General features: G+C 38.8%; 1 protein-coding gene across 1 annotated transcript; it reads left to right on the forward strand.

The window, feature by feature from the left end:
• Positions 1 to 8,353: 8,353 nt before the first annotated feature.
• Positions 8,354 to 19,446, forward strand: LOC150034104 (uncharacterized). The gene is made up of 6 exons (XM_090317227.1): positions 8,354 to 8,749; positions 11,172 to 11,879; positions 12,028 to 12,324; positions 18,089 to 18,538; positions 18,784 to 19,084; positions 19,187 to 19,446. The coding sequence occupies exons 1-6, from the start codon at positions 8,354 to 8,356 to the stop codon at positions 19,444 to 19,446; spliced, it is 2,412 nt and encodes an 803-aa protein (XP_090173353.1).

The raw sequence follows: 19,446 nt of genomic DNA on the forward strand, positions 1-19,446 counted from the left end.
GCGTTAATAAACTAAATTGCGATGAAGATAAACCTAAGCTAATGTGATATAAGATACAAGATACATGGTATATATGATGCTGAGTTCGAGACTGACTGTGAAGTTTATACAAAGGATCGTGGTATGCGATGACAAGTCTTTATGGATGAATCAGAAGGAGAAAGAATAATTAGTACAAGTGTCGCAAGTTTGTTAATTGCGTAAAGATGTAACTAAGGTTCTGCTTTCCCTTGGCGTACACCTCTCGGTGATCAGCTGTGTTCCCATATCTCTATGATGAAACAGGAATGAACGTGGTGAACGCAAGGTTACTTCCATCTCTGGAAGTACTTCTCGCTTTAGTTAACGCATTCTTCCAACCCTCTCTTGATAGGCAGAATAGCATCTTCACTTCTGCTCTCACAGGTGAAGATGTCGTCTAGCATGCCTTGACTAAACTTAATTATTTCTTTAACCCAACTAATTTACCTGCTTAATTCTTGCTAATTACCCAAGGGATTAAGAAAACATCATGGAGAAAATGAATTATGGGTGAACGAAAATAGACAGAGAAATGATAATGGAAATGATCATAACATTCAATACCAAGATTAAGCGTCTGATACATGGTGTAAATGATAGACTAAAAAGATGAATACAAGTGATGATAAAGAGATAGAACAAATACAGAAGAGTGTCAACGTCTTGACACAGATCTAGACGGTGGTTTTGCTTGCCGGCGTGTGGAATGGATGAACAGAAGAGCTTCCCTCTCAGGCTTGCTCATCTGGTAGTGGTGACCTTTGTACAGAGCTTCGACAGTGGGGATCAGAAGGATTCTTTACCTGGAGACTCACCTCTCGGCCTTGTCTTTTAATTCTTCTCAGATCTACTTTGATTAGTCGCTCAACCAGTCTCTCTCTCAGATCAGTATATACACTTTTTCTCTATATTCAAGCATCCCTTCAATGAAATTGCAGAAGCTATTTATAGGCAAAGCTTTGACTCATTGCATTGTGGTCCCACTTTATTGTTAAGGCAGTTCCTAAAATGGTGGAGTGAATATTCCTTCTGTTATGCAATCAATCCCATCAGTAATGTACAACGGTCAGTTGTACATGTGTCAGAATCCTCCGTAATTGCATTGCTCTTTACATCTTTGATCGTTTGCCCACATGCGGTATTACTTTTGATTACCGCATGCGATTGAAATTGCGTTGATCGCAAAGCTCTTGATCGATTGTCGCATGCACCATCATTGCGTTAATCGTCTCTTCATTATTGAGTGACGGGCGCAAGGCGACGTAGATGCGTTGTTCAGTTTATCTTTGAGCCATGAACGCATGTAGTGACTTGATTTCCTACAAAACATAACTGAAACATTCCATTCTACCATCATAATGATGTTAGTGGGTGTATTGATGACAATTTATAATTCTCGCATTTCTTAGCCAATTTCTATACAATCGACGCAACTTTCCTTTCTTTTGGCCGCAATATCTAAATAAAACAATATAAATAACTTGTATTTCTACAAGTTATCACCTACAAAAAGAGAAAAACAAAAGAAAACCTACAAAGCAAACAAAAAAAAGTAGCGAAAACTAAAAGAAAGAAAAACTAAAAGAAAATGAAAACCGAGGGCAAAATAAAATAGGAAGGGAAAAGAAAACAAGCCTCAGTTGAAGTCAGGAGAGTTCGGGTTTCTCTGAAGACCGCTCTAGAATATAATGTTGTCGTAATAGAGGCAGTTTTCGATGGAAATGAAATTTAACGTAATAGAGGCAGTCAGGAGAGTTCGGGTCTCTCTGAAGACCACAGCCTCGCGACTCACTCGGAGTGACTCAGTGGCTATCCTGAGCGCCTCCTCCCCGTAAGATTCCTCTGCCATCAAAATCTTATACTAGACCTGGGGACCAGCATCAGGAAGCTGCTCTGCCGTTGGGACATCCTCGTCTTCCCCTTCATCATCTAAACTATGCCCTTCTGCAACTCACTCACGAAAGGTGGCAATTAAAAACCTACAGATGGCGGCTCGAACCCCCATCCTCTCTTCATCGTCTGAAATCTCCACCTTGAACCTATGACACCACTCAGTAATTAAGTTTGTGTGTCCTAAGCTAATGGTGGTGGAACATCGTCCACAACGACGAATCGAAGCACTAATGACTCATCCGACATTGATGGGCATTCCCTGGACTAGACAGTACAAGAGTTTAGCCTAGTCCTTCGCTACATTCGTGAGCTGTAGAACTGGCATGAACTTGGAACATACAAAGGCATGCAAATTTTGGCCAGTGATGGACATATCCATCCCTCTGAATCTCACTGCCACCTCTCTTGACCCGGCCCACTACACTTCTGGACCACATAAGGCCTCCATAACCTCCTCCTCGAGGAATTGCTGAGAATAGAACCCACTATACTAATCGTTGAAGTCATGTAAACCGTACACTTCATTGATGTGTGATGATGAAAAGGGAACCTTAATGCCTCTCACCAACAAATAGTCCTTACTCTCGTCGATGTTAGCATAAAACTCTCTAACTAATGGGACAACTACCTCGCTAGGAAGGGCTGCCAAAGATTCCCACCCCCTCTACTCTATAGTAGTAGTGATATGTGGGTAAAAATTAGCCTCTAAGGACCAGGCTCTCTTTGGGACAATTTTCCTAAAAGACACTACATGGTGGCATCTATCTAGGGCCTCCTGAGAACTAAACCTAGAATGCTCGAAAACTGGCTCTTGGTATTGCCCATGCCCACTAGAACTAACTTCCTTCCTTCCTACTCTCCTAGGACTCATGAAAATGATTTCCACAAAAAGTTTAAACTCAAAAAATTTGATTCCTAGACAAAGTCTCACAACCCCTTCTCAACTTCCTTCCAAAAACCACTCCCAAACTCTCAATAACCACAAAAAATCACCAAACGTAGAAAAATCCCAATTATTTCATTCACATATATTTAACTTTAACATATCCAAATCTACAAACCCATTCAAAACAAGCAAGAACTCATGCGAAATAAAGAATGGAAAAAATAATTACCTTGAAGCAGAGAAATCCAAAAACGCTAGAAAACTCACTAGTTGGAGAAAACCCCACAAAAATGGACTACCAATCTAGGTGAAACATGAGGATTCGGAAGAAATGAAGGGGAAGACGTGTTTAAGATGAAAAATAATGAAGGAAATCGAGAGAAAATGGGGAGGGAGGCTCGGGTTTGAAAGAAAAATGAGAAGAAAGTGAAGAGTTTAAGGCAGAAATTGCGTTTTAACGTAGTTTTATCTTCACAGCGTTACAATGTTGTGCTTGCAGCATCGCGACACTATGTCCTGATTTCAATTTTTTTAAGAAAAACATAGAAACTTTCCTAAAAACTACTAAAATCTCTCTTAAAAATAAAAACAAAAAGGCAAGAAACAATTTTTTTTAAACATGGCTGCCTCCAAGAAACGCAAATTTTTAACATCGGTTGCTCGACGCGACCCATCTTCTATCAAAGCGCAAAAAAAATCTCGTATTTCTCGGGTCCTTTCTTGGATGAGTCAATATAGCCTGGTAAGGCCATAAGGGTTCCCATCTTTTGAAAAGAACCAGACAAGTCGAATTTTGGATTTTTAAATTTTATAAAAGGAAATAAGAAATAAAATGAAAGACTCTGGGATGGACTCAGCTAAAAATAAAGACTCTGACTCGACTGACTCATTAGGTGAAGATGAGCAAAATTCAAATATTAAAGAAATACCAAGACAAAGAACAGATCGAGGCTCGGGAGCCTCTAACTCCTTTACATGAGACTCCTCGAAGTAAAGCTCAGACTCATACTTAACCTCACCAACTTGTTCTCGGCATGGCAAGGGATAAACATCGTCATCTGAATCAGTCCACACGTATTCCCTCACAAGGTCGGCCTCAGTGCCACAAACGCGAGAAGGCTCTTAGTCAGAAATTCGAGGAATCAATTGTTCGACGTTCTCATCGATGCAAGTATTTCCATTGCACAACTCGACATTTTCAGAAAATGATTGTTCCCAAGACTCCTCAAGTCTCCTAACTAATTCAATGATCTGAATAATGCGGTCACTCAGACTTTGAAGCTCAGCTCTAACTTCGTGTCTAGAATAGAAGTCATCTTGCTAGATTCTCAAGGGTTCTTGATAACTGTAGGGGCACTTATGCACAGACTCACTAGAGGGATTAGAAAGTTCCCTAACTATATCGTCTAAAGAAATACCTGGGCTGGTAGATGGATATGACATCGATAACGGCATTTGGCCAGGCAACTCCCAAGGAGAATAGTATTCGCGCTCATGGCCATGCGAATTATGTATCTATATCTGAGCCAAAACTTGAACAATAGAGGTTAGTTTGGATATTTGATTTCTAAGTTCAACAATCTCACTTACCTCTTGTGTTTCCTGTTGTGTCACATATCTCGCTTGAAGCACATAAATGTTCAAATCTTCTGCCATAGAAAAACAAGTAGACATAAAAAGAAAAAAAAATATTTTGGGGTTTTAAAGTTTGCAATCAATTTTAACAAAAAGATATTAATTGGCGTGTATCCCCAGAAACGATGCCATTTTTAACAGGCCCAAAACTTACGTCGTTAATAAGCTCCAAACTTGATCAAAAGAAAATTTGTATACACCGAACTACTCATATTACTACTAAAGCATAGCAATAGTGGTAAGTGTGGGGTTGAACCACAAAGATGCGTTGAATTAATTTCTTTTAAATTAAAATTGACTTTGGAAAAAGTAAAAAACGGGGTTTTGGTTTTCGGTTGAAATTTGAATAATATGCAAGAAAATAAATTGCTAGGGATAAATGTAAGTCGTAATTGGTTTATCTAATTCTCAGATCAAGTAAACATTCAATGTAATTTCAATCATCGTTTTCTACCAATTGACTATACTAACGAATTATGCGTGCATAGCTACTAAATTAATGTGATTTAACTAATCTCTACAAAGGCCGATAATCAATTAAATTAAAATCAATCAAGCGTCCTAATTAATAATTAAGGCTGGAAAGACCGTGCCCTATTAATCTACATGCTCCTAGATTCAATTGGGTTCTTAGCGACTATAAAGAACTAGAAACACGTGCATTAAGTTTTAGGATTCAACTATGTTGATTAAGTGTCAGGAAAAGTCATGTTCAAATAACCAAGCATTCTTCAAATCTAAATTAAACATGCATACAAAGATTCAAGATTAGCTTGTAAACCTAAACATACATGTTCAATTGTTGCTACGGGGGTAAATTCAAGCATAGATGAACTAGTATGAAACGTGCGAACTTGAAATTAACTAGCAGAGAATTGCAATCATGATAGAAGCATCAATCCAACACACAAATGCAAATCTAAATCAATTGAGATTTAAAGAAAACATAATTCTGAATTATAAACATCAAATTGGGTAGAAAACTCAAGAGTTACATCAAATCCTAATCCAAGAACTAGATAGAAGTTTACCTCATCAACTCATAGACAAACCCATGAGATACAATCCAATCCGTGCTTACAATCCAAAATTAAACTAAAAACTAGCATAACGAAACTGAAAACATAAAGAGGGAAGAAGAAAGTTCGGCCTCTCCTCGGCCTCCATTGGAATTCAGCCTCCTTTAACCTAAAATCAAAGGAGAATATTTATAGAAAACATGATAGCATTGCAATGCTAGAGCTAGCATTACAACGTTGAAGCGGTTGATCAAGAGTGTCAGGTTGAAGAAGTCCAACGCTGCCCTGACGCTCACTTGCACGCGCGCAATGCTCTTCGTCCGTCAAAGCACGTAGGGTTGCAACACTGATGTGCAGCATTGCAATTGTAAAATCTGAACCTTATTTACCCTTTTTAATTATGTTTATTGATTGAGTTTAGCAAAGTAAGAGGGTTAAATATTTAAGTTAGATTGGAATTGTGAGAATTGGGTAAAGGATAAGTTTTAAAGAAGGAAAATGTCTAAGTATGGGAAAATTGGCTCTCGAATCCTTATTAAACTAGCCTTGCAAAAAGAAATTTTGGCTAAGTGTTGGTTGTGAAGAGTGGTGGTTGAGCATCGAGTAAGCATAAGGCAGGTATCGAGTAAATGCCATCGAGCATCGAGTATGAGCGATCGAGGAAGGGTCGAGCATCGAGTATGAGCGATCGAGGAAGGTCAAGCATCGAGTGTGATCGATTGAGGAAGGATCGTGCATCGAGCAAGTCACCGAGCACCAAGTATCTCATCGAGCATCAAGTTTTTCCATCGAGTATTCACCAGAATATTAATGAAATGTCCATCGAGTAATTAACCATTTCCATCGAGTTTTTGCATCGAGGATCGAGTTTGCTCGAAACATTTAGCTTTAAGCTTTTCTTTTAGTTATCCAAACGGATGGCTTAATTTGGGCCCTTAATCTCACCTAGTGAGTGAGGTGGCTTAAGGAGATTTCATGCAAAATTATTGGGTGATAGTATAAAAAGGGAAAGGAAATTTAAGAGCTCGTTTTGGATGGTTCCTTCGAGAAAATAAAACGATCTTGGTACCATTGGAAAGCTATTTGAGTCTAGTTTCCAAAATCAAGCCACTGGAAGGAAGTTCTTGCCGGAAAGAAGGCCAAAGAAGGAAGGAAGAGATGAAGGTTCATTTTCAGGCGATTCCGGGCACTTGACGAAGAATCTTCGATCTAGGCCAAACCACTTGGAATTTCAAGCTGAAAATTTAAGGTAATATTGTTATCAACATTTCAAGTAAGTTGTAGAAGGAACTTTTGCAAGGTAAGGTCTGGGGTTTGAGTTACATATTTGGGAATTTAAACCTAGAATTTTTTAACAAGTAAGGAGTTTTTGGTTTAGGGCCATTGAGAAAGATTTAAAGCCCCAGATTATACCACAAGGAGTTTTATGCTGAAATGTTTAGGTAACGTTATTAACACAATTCTGAGCATGTTTAAAAAAGGAACTTTCTTCAAATGAATTCTGGTTTTTGAGTTATTGATGTTAGAAACTGAATCTGGAATTTGTTGGACAAATAGACAATTTCTTGCTAAGTGTGAGCTTGGTTTAAAAGAGTAGTCTCAAAAGGGAGACCAAAGTAGTAACTAAAATTCTTATTCTTATGTGTAAGAGCAACGTCCATTGGGGAAGCCTACCAAGCATAGGAAAAACAAGCCTAAAGACCCATGAGTGACTAAATGTCTTAAAAAGTTTATATATATAAGGGTATATGTTCCAAATGAAGTTCACGCTAAGGTTTATGGGTTTTCCAAGCAACTAAAGTATACCTATGATTTTAAGGATTTCACGGTATTTCTTAAGCATGATATTTTAAGCTATTTAAATAAGTTTTACTAATTCTAGCGCATGTCAAGGCTAAATGATAAAGTATTGTAAAAACTAAATGTTTATAATTCGTGAAACATGCATGTTGAATTGTGACAATGCTCTTATGGTGAAAGCTAGGTAAGTGTTATGCCTAAAGCTTTATTTACACGTGTTCTATGAATGTTAGGATTCTATTAAGACAAATATCGAAGGTATAGAAGGTATCCGAGGAAGTACCTAAGGTGTTGACGATACTTAGTATACTCCACGTCCACGTAGGTAGTTCAGTATGAGAAGCCAAAGTATAGGTCTCTTGGCCATAGTCATTATAATGGGACCAAAGTATGGGTCTCATGACCATGAATGGAAGTTGGGAGCTTGAGCTACGAATGCTCGTTCTCAACTAAGATTTGATAGTATGTACGATTATGATGTTATGTTTAATGTATGTTACTACGTAAGTTGCTTGAGATTATTTCCAGCATGTTTATATGTTTAATATAATATATGTATGAAAGGCTTGAGACAAACTGTTTTTCTTTGAGTCACTCACTGGACAACCAGTTCACCATTTTCAAATGTTTTTTTTTTTTTTCTCTAGGTAGCGGTCAAATTCCTCGAGGTTGAACCCACTACTGCTTGCCACTCAAGACTCGGCTAGGAAGAAAGAAGCTTAGATTAAGCTTGTAATTAATGTACATATGCTTTTTAAAGAAGTCAGGGACTAGTGGATTTTATTTTGAGACCCATGTGTTTGTTCTTGTGTTGTCTTGTTGGACATATGTTTTGTCATCGTTTCTGAAATGTAATTAAGTTGTTTTTGCTGGTTAAAGTTATAGTTATTTTGCTGCTAAGTCGTATTTGCATATCAAGGCTTTAAGCAGGTTTTACTGATAAGTTAGGCAGTAAGTGTTGGCAAGTAGGTCGGTAACTGAGAGGGGTGTAACAAGTTGGTATCATAGCATAAGGTTTTGGGAATGAGAGAGGGTTCATGCATATGTCTAGGTCCCAGTAGTATGAGTTTCTAATATGTGTACTATTAATTAAGTAAAAATGGCGAGACGAAGTGGCAGGGGAAGCAAGCAGAAAGTAGATAGGAATACTGACCCTATCAACCGTGACTCTAAGGTTGAAAGGAACTCAGGGGTGAATAAAAGAAAGACCAGAGAACCTGTGAATCAGGAGGCGACTTCCAAGGGAGAGTCGAGTACTCCTCAAGCCATGGTAGATCCTCAATTAGAGGATAGAGTGTTTGGCAAAGTTGCCCAAAGATTAGCGGCCAGCGTGAGTTCAGTACAAGTCGAACCAGAAAAGAAGTATGGCATTGAGAGGCTTAGAGCCCTAGGTGATATGGCCTTTGAAGGCACTGCTGACCCTGTAGAGGCGAAAGTATGGTTGGACTTAATAGAGAAATGTTTCAATGTAATGGGCTGTCCAGAAGACCGTAAGGTCAGTTTAGCTATATTCCTTTTGCAAAAGGGAGGGAGAAATGGTGGAAGGTGGTGTCTGCTAGGTGGAACAGTTCGAATGTTTTGTTGTGGCCTGAGTTTAGAAAGGCTTTTGAGGACAAATATTATCTCAGTTCTTTTTTAGAGGCAAAAAGAGATGAGTTCCTTAGGTTAGTTCAAGGAACGTTAAGAATGGCAGAGTTGTTGGGGATGATGCCCTAAAGTCTCGTGTCCTGTAGTTTGTAATCAGCTTGTACTTATGTTTATGATGTATAATATATGATATTTACTTACTTCTTGACTTTGCACATTGGATGTTTTATTTGCTTTACCACAAACCAATAAACTAAAATCCTTGGTTGTCTTTATGTAACTTAAGCATGTATGTGGTGACATACAAGTGGATCATGTCTTAAGTGATAACCAAAATGGTCTGTAGTATATGGATATAGGAGGGAAACCTTATCCTGGTAATGTTGCGGATGTGGCCCGCTTTGTGGAATAGTTATAAGTGTTGTGACTTGTCACAAATGATCTAATCCTGATCATTCATGTAGGGGACATGCGAGCAGGGGCGTCCTATACAAAGAGTTTGTAAAAGACCTGACCACGAAGTGTTAATGTCTCGTTATATAACACCGTTCATGATAGAGACTTCACTTCACTAGGATGACCATAGGTAACATGACCTCAATCCTGAGTGAGTTAGGAACTCCTGTCATTGAGGGCGGTCCTTTGATTTGCATGGGAGCGAGTGGCCAAGTCGCGGACTCAAACCTACCACTTTGGGGATTCTTCTGATTTGGGAGCTGAGAACTCAGCAACACAAGATGGAATTCACTAATTCCCTAAAGTAGGGGTAAGTAAATAGATAGCTCCCTTAAGGGCTAATCCCAAGGCTTGAACGATGTGGCGCCATACACCTTCTCATGGCCCGATAGGTGTTCACAAATAGTAGGACTATGTTGTATTGTTCATTGGAGGGATCAGTGGTACTTAAGGAGTGAGATGTAACTACAGGGGAAAACGGTAAATTGGTCCAGCTGTACTTACGAGCATCTGTGAAGGGTTATCGTACTCATGATTGGTTATATCCGATGGACACAGAAATATATCTGTGGTAAGAAAAGTACAACTGTCAATCTTTAGTGGAATGATTTGCAGTTAACGGGTGGTGTATCTCGTGGCTAAAGAGTTCAGTCAGTTATTCACGTACTGTTGGAGCTTCGAGCCATAAGCCCATAAGGTCCCCTTGGTAGCTTGGATACAAGTTGAGAATCAGTTTTTGGGTCAGTTTGAAATGTTCAAATTGATAAGAGGGACTTTGATCTAATTGAACTGGTTAACTATATATGATATGATTGACTAAATGTATGAGATATATTAATTTGGAGGAAATTGGATATAAATGTGATTTATATCAAGTAGAGGAGAAAACACTATGGATATCAAACTATAGGTTATGAATATAATATGATTATATCTATTATTTTATTAATTGGAAAGTTATGAGATAATTGCCTGACATTTTCTCCGTATTCATGCGTTAGTGGGAAGTTCAATTCGGTTTTCGTAACTGAAGAATAAAATGAAAATTGGTTTCATTTTTCAAGATATACGCATAATTGCTCACGGTGTGATTTGCATTCCATCGCTTAGTATTTTCAGAGCCTATACAATAGCGCCAAATTATTAAATGATCGCATTCACCCGCACGTGATTTCCTGAACGATCACTTAGCACCCAAGCCTTACTAAACGATCATATAGATGATCGCCTAGCTTTTCCTACACGATCGTGTACCTTGTCTAAACGATCAAGCACCCTGACTATATGATAGTTGTTGCCTTCTCCCACTTGCTTGATCTTTGTATGCGATAGCCTTTCCTCCACACCTCTACCAAATCCGAACAAAACCCACACTTTGGATTCTCACTCCGGGAATACTAAGGGCTCCAAGTGGTGCTGTCGTCCCTATCTCCTGCTATTCATGCGAAGTCATTCGTGGTAGACAACTGGGGTGCTGCTGAATGATTGCCTGACGTTCTAGCGAGAGCGCAAGGAGCCCATTCGTGTGAGAGTGAGATTTTTTCTGAAGAAAGTCTTCAACTGGTAAGTCCTCGTTCTCTTGTTTATTTATCCTTTAAGCATGCCAGTAATTTAGTCTTGTTAATGCATATCTATTTGTGTGAATGTATATGTGGAAATTCTGTCACAATGAATTGGAAAGATCCGCTTCTGCTCATAGGTACTCTTGTTTAAGAGTTCCTTCAAGAGTATGAACAGAAGTTCACTAAGCTATTGCAATACGCTTTTCTGATTATAGCAGAAGAAAAGGATAGGTGTAGAAGGTTCGAGAATGGGCTAAAGAAGGAGATTAGAACTCCATAATTTCTACAGCTAACTGGTTGGACTTTAACCAGTTAGTGGAGACCATTATTCGAGTTGAGCGAAGTTTGGCAGATGATGAACAACTACAGAAGGACCGAGTTATGCCTGTAGGGTTAAGAGATAGGGGATGCCAACCTCCAGTTGCAGGCCAGTCAAGTATGGGTAAGTCTAGAGGCATGGATTGGCAGAAAGCCAGAAGAAAGAGATCTCAACCCTCGGCTAATACAGCTAGTTGGCCAGGTGTAGCACGTTCTGGTGAGTTAGTTGCTAGCACGGAACGAAAGTCCATGTGTCAGAAATGTGGTAAGAGGCACTTTGGGGTATGCTACAGCGGGAGTCATGTTTTCTTCCAGTGTGGGCAAGTAGGACATTTCAAGAGGGAATGTCCCCAGTTAACCCGAGGGGCTCAGGCGGTGCAGCAAGTAACGTCTCAGACTGTTAACCAGTCGAGGGGTGCTGGGAACAAAGGAGAAGGATCAAGTGGTGCAAAGCTGAAGGGTGTAGTAGATCGACCTCAACAACATGGGCGTGTGTATGCAGTTACGCACCAGGAAGCCGCAGAATCTCCAGATGTGGTGACTGGTAATGTGACTTTATGTAAACAATTTGCTTATGTTTTATTTGATCCTGGTGCCACACATTCCTTTGTATCTAGCATGTTTGCATCATATTTAGATAGGTTTCCTGAAAGTATGTCAGAGGATTTGTATATCTCTACTCCTGTGGGAGATGTAGTAGTAGTAAGTGAATGTTATAGAAGTTGTGATGTGTTGATTGAAGGCCAGGATTTCTGTCGACTTAATTCCCTTAGACTTACTAGAGTTTGATGCAATTCTGGGAATAGATTTTCGGGGTAAGTATCATGCTATTTTTTATTTTTATAAAAAGGAAGTGGCCTTCAGGAAAGCAAGAAAGCAGGAAGTAGTTCTTGTGGGAAGCAAGGGGTTAACTTTAGGTAGTCTTATTTCAACAGTAAAAGCCAAAAAGTTGATTGGAAAAGGATGTGAAGCCTATCTGGCTCATATAGTGACTTCCCAGGATGAAAAGTTGAAACCTGAAGATGTACCAGTAGTTCAGGAGTTTCTAGACGTATTCCCTAAAGAGTTATCAGGCTTGCCACCTGATAGGGAAGTAGAATTCGCCATTGACCTAAATCCTAGGCACAACCCCTTTATCGCAAGCTCTGTATAGAATGACACCAGTTGAATTAAAGGAACTGAAGGTGCAGTTACAAGAATTGGTTGATAAGGGTTACATTAGACCTAACATGTCACCCTAGGGAGCTTCAGTTCTGTTTGTAAAGAAGAAAGTGTTGAGACGTACCATCACGCAGCGGAAGTCACCAGGATCCATAAGCACTCTAATTCATTAATTTTGGTAGAAATAAAAGCATGCTTCAGTAGAAATAAATGGGTTTCGTGGCATACCTTTGTAGAACTTTGATAACTTGTAGAAATACAAGTTATTTATACCGCTTTATTTAGATATTGCGGCGAAAAGAGAGGAAAGTTGCGTCAATTGTATGGAAATTAGTTAAGAAATACAATAATTATAAATTGTCATTAATACACCCACTAACACCATTGTGATGGTAGAAAAGAATATTCCAAGTCTGTTTTGCAGGATATCCAGTCACTATATGCACTCATGGCTCAAGAGAGAAAGATTAACGCATCTACGTCGCATTGCGCCCATCATTCAGGGATGATAAACGATCAACGCAATGACGGCGCATGCCACAATCGATCCAGAGCTGAACTTCAACCACATGTGGTAATAAAAACAACACTGCATGAGGGCACACGATCGAAGATGCAAATGAGCAGCGCAATCACGAAGGATTTTGACACGTGTACAATTAACCGTTGTGCATTTTCAACGGACTAATTGCATAACAGAAGGAATATTTATTCCACCATTATCGGAATTTCCATAACAATAAAGTGGGGACCATAAGTCAGAGAGTCAAAGCTTTCATCTATAAATACCCTCAAAGAATTCACTGAAGATATACTTGATATGGGGGATAATTGATACGAGGCTATTGAGAGAGAGACCGATCTGAGTGCTAATCGGAGAAGATCTGGGAAAAAAAGAGACAAGGCCGAGAGGTGAGTCTCAGGGCGAATCATTCCAAATCCCCGCCGTGAAGCTCTGTACCTAGATCAACTCTACCGGTTGAGCAAGCCAGAGAGGGAAGCTCATCCTTCCATTCACTCCGTCTACGCCGGCAAGCAATCTCTCCATCCAGATCGATGTCAAGACATTGACACTCTTTTGTATCTGTTTCTAACTCTTATTCATCAATTGTATTTCATCTTCTTAGTCTAAATCATTCACAACCATGTATCAGACGCTTGATTTTATAATTAAATGTCATGATCACTTTCATTTCCACATCTCTGTCTATTTTTGTTCCTTCATTAATCGCTTTCTCCATGATGTTTTCTTAATCCCGTGGTGATTAATATGAATTAAACAAGTAACTTAATCTGTGCTAAAAAAAATAAAGATGTTTAGCTAAAGCATGCTAGACGGCAGCTTCACCTGTGAGAGCAGAAGTGAAGATGCCATTCTGATCTGTCGAGAGAAGGTTAGAAGAATGCCTTAACTAACGCAAGAAGTACTTCCAGAGATGGAAGCAACCTTGCGTTCATACGTTCATCCCTGTTTCACCACAGAAATGTGGGAAACGCGGCTGATCACCGAGAGGTGTACGCCAAGGGAAAGCGGAACCGTACTTATATCATTAACGCAATTAAGAAACTTGCGATGTTTATATTAATTATCCTTTCTTTTTCTGTTTCGCACATAAGCCTTGCCACCGCATAACACGATCTTTGTATAATCTTCATAGTCAGTCTCAACTTCGGTATCTTGTATCATGTAACATGTATCTTGTATCATCATAGCTTAGGTTTATTTTATCGCACTTTACTTTCATTGCAATTTACTTTATTATCGCATTTTTTATCGCTTAGCTTTACTTTACTGCACAATTTACTTTATCGCATGTACAAACCACACTTTTATTAAATTGAAAAACCCCCGGTCGCATATATCACAAATATAACGCAATCAACCTAAAACAATCCCTGTGTTCGACCTCGGATCACACCGAGAAACTTGTGGTGAAATTATACTTAGTTTCAACGCAAGGAAACTTGTGACAACGCACAACATACTACAAGAACATTCATTAATAACGCATATCTAGAAGTAGTATTGCATATCATCGCAATGATCCATGCGTTGTATGACATAAGAAGATTAATTTTATTCATTCATATTCAACATGTCAATAAGTTTATGGCATCATTGCATTTTATGTTAGATTAAAATTATGTCATATGCGTTACAAGTTTATGGCGCCGTTGTCGGGGAACTGGTAATGGGAACGTGGACTTGTAGCTTAGATTAAAATTATGCGTTACAAACTTCCTCAAAGCTTGAATCCAACTGCAAATCACCTCTGAATCTTGTTATAGACTACCCCAAGATCTTTCCTACTATCCTCTTGGTGCTCTAGATTGAGTCGTGGGACTCAAAATAAGTCTGAATTAAGGGAATATGGAGATAAGCTCACAACAACAACCCAACGGAGGAAGTCTTTCTTCTCACGAGTTTTTTAGACAAATTTGATCGGTTGCCTTTTTTCAAAAACACTCCAATCTCTTCAATATATTGCAGACACTCATGCAAAGAGATTAGCTGCATAAGATGCAGCTCATGCTTGGAGTAAATGAAGACTTAAGAAGTGGGTTGTTAGTGAGCTACTTGAAGAAGACAATGGAGAATGCTAATTTTCCTTTTTGTGTATTTCTTTCTTTTTCAATTTTTTAATAAATTGATTTCATAAATCAATTCATTTAATAAAATTGAAAATATTATTAATTTTACAAAATTAATTTCATAAATTAATTTTCTTAATAAAATTAATAAATAATTATTTAAACAATTTAAATAATTCTAATTAATTTAATATCATATTAAATTAATTAAATTTAATTTCTTAATATTAAATTAATTTTACACAATTCCATCTTCATATATTTAAATCATATTTAAATATTATTTCTCCAATTCCGTTTAATTCTAATTTAAAATTTTCAAATTAACTTATCACGATATTCTAGAGCTAATCCATTTATGAGCTAGTAGGGGGATCTCGTGGACCTACAGATCATGGGCTCCAACGATCCGAGATTAACCGACTAAACTCATTAGACCGAACTAACTCGCATTCGTTAACTAATGGGCGATTCCACTAAAGCCCATAGCTGAACTCCCCTCACTATAGATATATTATGTCCACTCGATATAAACATGATTAGTAAGTTAACCCTTCACAGGTTGTTCGTAATAACGGCTGGGTCGAATCTTTGTTTTACCCCTGAAATTACCTCTTGTTCCTCAAGTCCCATTGATCCCCTAATGAACAATTGATTTGTGTTCCAATCAACGAATCGAATCCTCTCGGGCCAATGAGAGGGTAAGGCCTCTTGTTCAAGACTCAGAATCAGTACTTCAAGGGAACAACCTCTCTACTAACCCTAATTGGGTAGGAGTGAATGTCATCTTACACCCTATGTCCCCAACTATTCATCCGATCTTATCCCCAAAGTGGGAGGCTTATTGAGCAAAGACATTGGTCTACTCTCACTGTTTGCAGATTAAAAGATAATTCCGGAAAAACAGGAGTTCATAGTTAGCTTAGGATTAAGGTCAAGTTACCTAGGTCATTACTTTGAAATAGTCAGTCTTAAATAGTAAACAACATTATAAAGTAAGAGTGACTAGTTTCGTGGTCCGATCTTGCACAAAACTCATTTGCACAGGATGCCCCCACTCCTCATGTCCCAACATGAACGAATTAGGATCACTTTGTTTATAGCACTTTACAACAACAGAGTAGGCCGCATCCAATAATGTTACCAGAATAAGGCCTTCAACCTTATTCATATACTATAGATCATTTTGACTATTTACTCGAACCCGATCCACTTGTATGTCTCCACATGAAGTTCAAGTATTCACGTAATAGTCAAGGGACTTTACGTTTATTAGATTTCTGATTACGGGTAGAAATGCACGTTGTTACAGTGTTAAGATATAAAATAATGCAGGATTGTGATGATAAAAATATACATTATTGCGTCCAAAAGCATTAAGTTCACAATATTGTGATCGCATGCGTCCATCGCATTAAAACAGTTAACTTATGTATTTTTGTGCAGAAAATGCGTTGACGCAAGGCAGAAATGCGATCCACAGAAATTAACGTCCGAGTGCATTAAGAGATTGTGTTGACGCAAGGCCATGCGATCAAATTGCGCTCGCGAATATTTGCTCAAGAAGGTTGCCGCATAGAGCCAACGCATCATGGTGGGTGCATCTAGGTGAAAAGCATAATAAATCGCGATGGGACAGAAAGCTAATGACGGTCGATTCCGAATTAAGTTGACAAGTCGTTAACGATCTACTGTAGCAAGTACACTCAACTTTTCGGTGACAAATATCGGCGCATCAAACAGAGAATTAATGCCATCCCATCAGTGCAATCATAAGAGAGAAGAAGACTTTCACCCTGAAACTCTATAAAAACCAAAAGCCACCTTCAGTGAAGGAGTTCGTTCAGTTAGATAATTTTTCCTATAGATAGAAGTAGCCTTGTCCTTAGTTTTCTTTACTTAGAAGGCGGAAGCGAGTGAAGGGAGATTATACCGAGAGATCGTTCCAGTGAACTTGGAAGAGTGCCGGAAGCATCGACATTAGAGAGAGGGGCAACTCTTGTGGAAGCAAGAACATCTTTTGAGCAGAATAAAGATAGTAGTGTAAAAGCCTTGGGAAGCAAGGAATTGCTACCAGGCTCTCTATCCTTATCTTTCATTGTCATTTTGTACTCTCAACTTATTTATAGAAATGGAAATTTCATCTTTATATCTGATCACTCTCTGTACATTACGCATGAGTAGCTAAATTTGTCGAATGGGTTAAAAAGCACTTAGCTAGCATAACTGAGGATCTTCATTCTATGTGATTATCTTGTATTATGTATGCATCATTCGTCCATTAGAGATACTCGAGAGGGTAGTCTAAGATATAATCTAGGCTTGGAAAAGTCAGATTAGAATCTAGGCTCAGGAGAGTCAGATTAGAAACGCATAATCAAGAGATAGAAGCTTAGGAATAAGCGTTGTTTGCTATTAACGCATCGCGTGCATCCTAGAGATAGGTTATGATTGTATGCGGTCACCTTGTCCTTTTGTGCATCTTGCATCATCGCATAGGCAAGAAGTAGAGACTTAGGAATAAGCTCTATAAACACTATCACATTCATCGCATGCGTCCTAAAATTAGGAGCCACCACATTTGAATTGGAAAATGATTTGTTGTCGCATGAGTGTAGCATGATCGCATAGTTTGAACGCATTCTCAGGAAATGCTAGCTAAAGACCTTCTCAACCCGTTCCACCGCATACTCAGTGTATTTGTCGCATAATCATTCTTATCTCAAATCCGCTGCATACTTTTTATACTTCAAACAAAAAACCAACCAAATCATTAATTTATTTGTTACCGTAAAGTGATCTAAAAATTACCACCACATAGTGTTTCCCTTAGTCCTTGAGTTCGACCCTGGGCATACTAGGAAACTCAGTAGGATTTATACTTGGGTTCTGCTGAGAAAACTTGTTTGCACAACGTATTTTCCATCAACGCACCCTTTCCATTATTTCATCGCATAAATTTCTAAAAAACAAAATATTCAATAACAACTTATTGAATTTCCAGAATAAGTTCTATTGTTTAAAAACCACGAGTTTTAGGATATAAAACCCAACAGAAAGATGGTTCTTTCAGACTGCGTATCGTTTATAGGCAGCTAAATAAGGTAACGATTAGGAACAAATATCCGTTATTGCATATTGATGATCTCTTTGATCAGTTGAAGGGAGCAGTAGTATTTTTGAAGGTAGATCTGAGATCAGGATACCATCAGTTGAAGGTGAGAGAGATTGATGTCCATAAGACTACATTCAGAACCCGATACGACCACTATGAGTTTCTGGTGATGCCATTTTGCCTAACAAATGCTCTTGCTGTGTTTATGAACTTGATGAACAAGATATTCGACCCTTATCTGGACCAGTTTGTCATTATTTTTATTGACGATATCCTGGTGTATTCAGGTAGCGAGGAAGATCATGCAAACCATCTGAGAGTAGTATTGCGGACACACTGGGAAAAGCAGTTGTACGCCAAATTCAGCAAGTGTGACTTCTGGCTAGATCGAGTAGCATTTTTGGGGCATGTAGTTTCTGCAGCTAGAGTTAGTGTGGATCCTCAAAAGACGGAAGCCGTAGCATATTGGGAAAGAGCCACCGATGTGTTTGTGGTACGTAACTTCTTGGGCCTAACAGGTTACTATAGGCACTTTGTGGAGGGTTTCTCGAAGATAGCCCTTCCACTAACGAATCTGACTAGGAAGGATGTAAAATGGTCCTCTGATTGTGAACGGAGTTTCTAAAGATGAATCAAAGGTTAGTTTCAGCGCCCATACTTATGCTACGCACTCCAGGTGAAGAGTTTGTGATATACGGTGATGAGTCCTGACAAGGACTAGGTTGTGTGTTAATGTAGAATGGGATGGTGGTAGCTTATGCTTCTCGACAGTTAAAGAAGCATGAATATAACTATCCCACTCATGACTTGGAGTTAGCTGCAATTGTCTTAGCCTTAAAGCTCTTAAGGCAAAGAAGATGGATCAAACTAATCAAAGACTATGACTGTTCGATTGAGTATCACCCTGGTAAGGCCAATGTGGTGGTTGATGCCTTAAGCAGGAAGTCGATAAGGTCTAAAGCTACTGTTTGTTCAGTAAGAGGAAGGTTGATCCAAGAATTCAAGAATTCCAGAGCGACTCTAGCAGTTGAACAAATAGGTGGATTGTTAGCCTCATTCTAGGTACGACCCACCTTAATGGATGAAATTGTACGCGAACAGTTGAATGATCTTAACCTCTAAAAGATGGCATAAGAGGCAGGTAAAGGACTAAGAACCGATTTCCAAGTAAGGGCAGATGGTGCTTTATTGAAGGAAGGTAGATTATGTGTGTCGAATGTGTTGCAGCTCAAGCAGGCCATACTAGAGGAGGCACATAGTTCAGCTTATGCCATGCATCCAGGTGGCACCAAGATGTACAGGATTTTGAGGAAATCATATTGGTGGCCTGGGATGAAGAAAGTAATAGCCGAGTACATAGATCGATGTCTAATATGTCAACAGGTGAAACCTGAGAGATAG

The sequence above is a fragment of the Benincasa hispida genome, chromosome 9 (assembly GCF_027475165.1).
Source record: "Benincasa hispida cultivar pf3 chromosome 9, pf3_genome.v1.1, whole genome shotgun sequence".
NCBI lineage: Eukaryota > Viridiplantae > Streptophyta > Magnoliopsida > Cucurbitales > Cucurbitaceae > Benincasa > Benincasa hispida.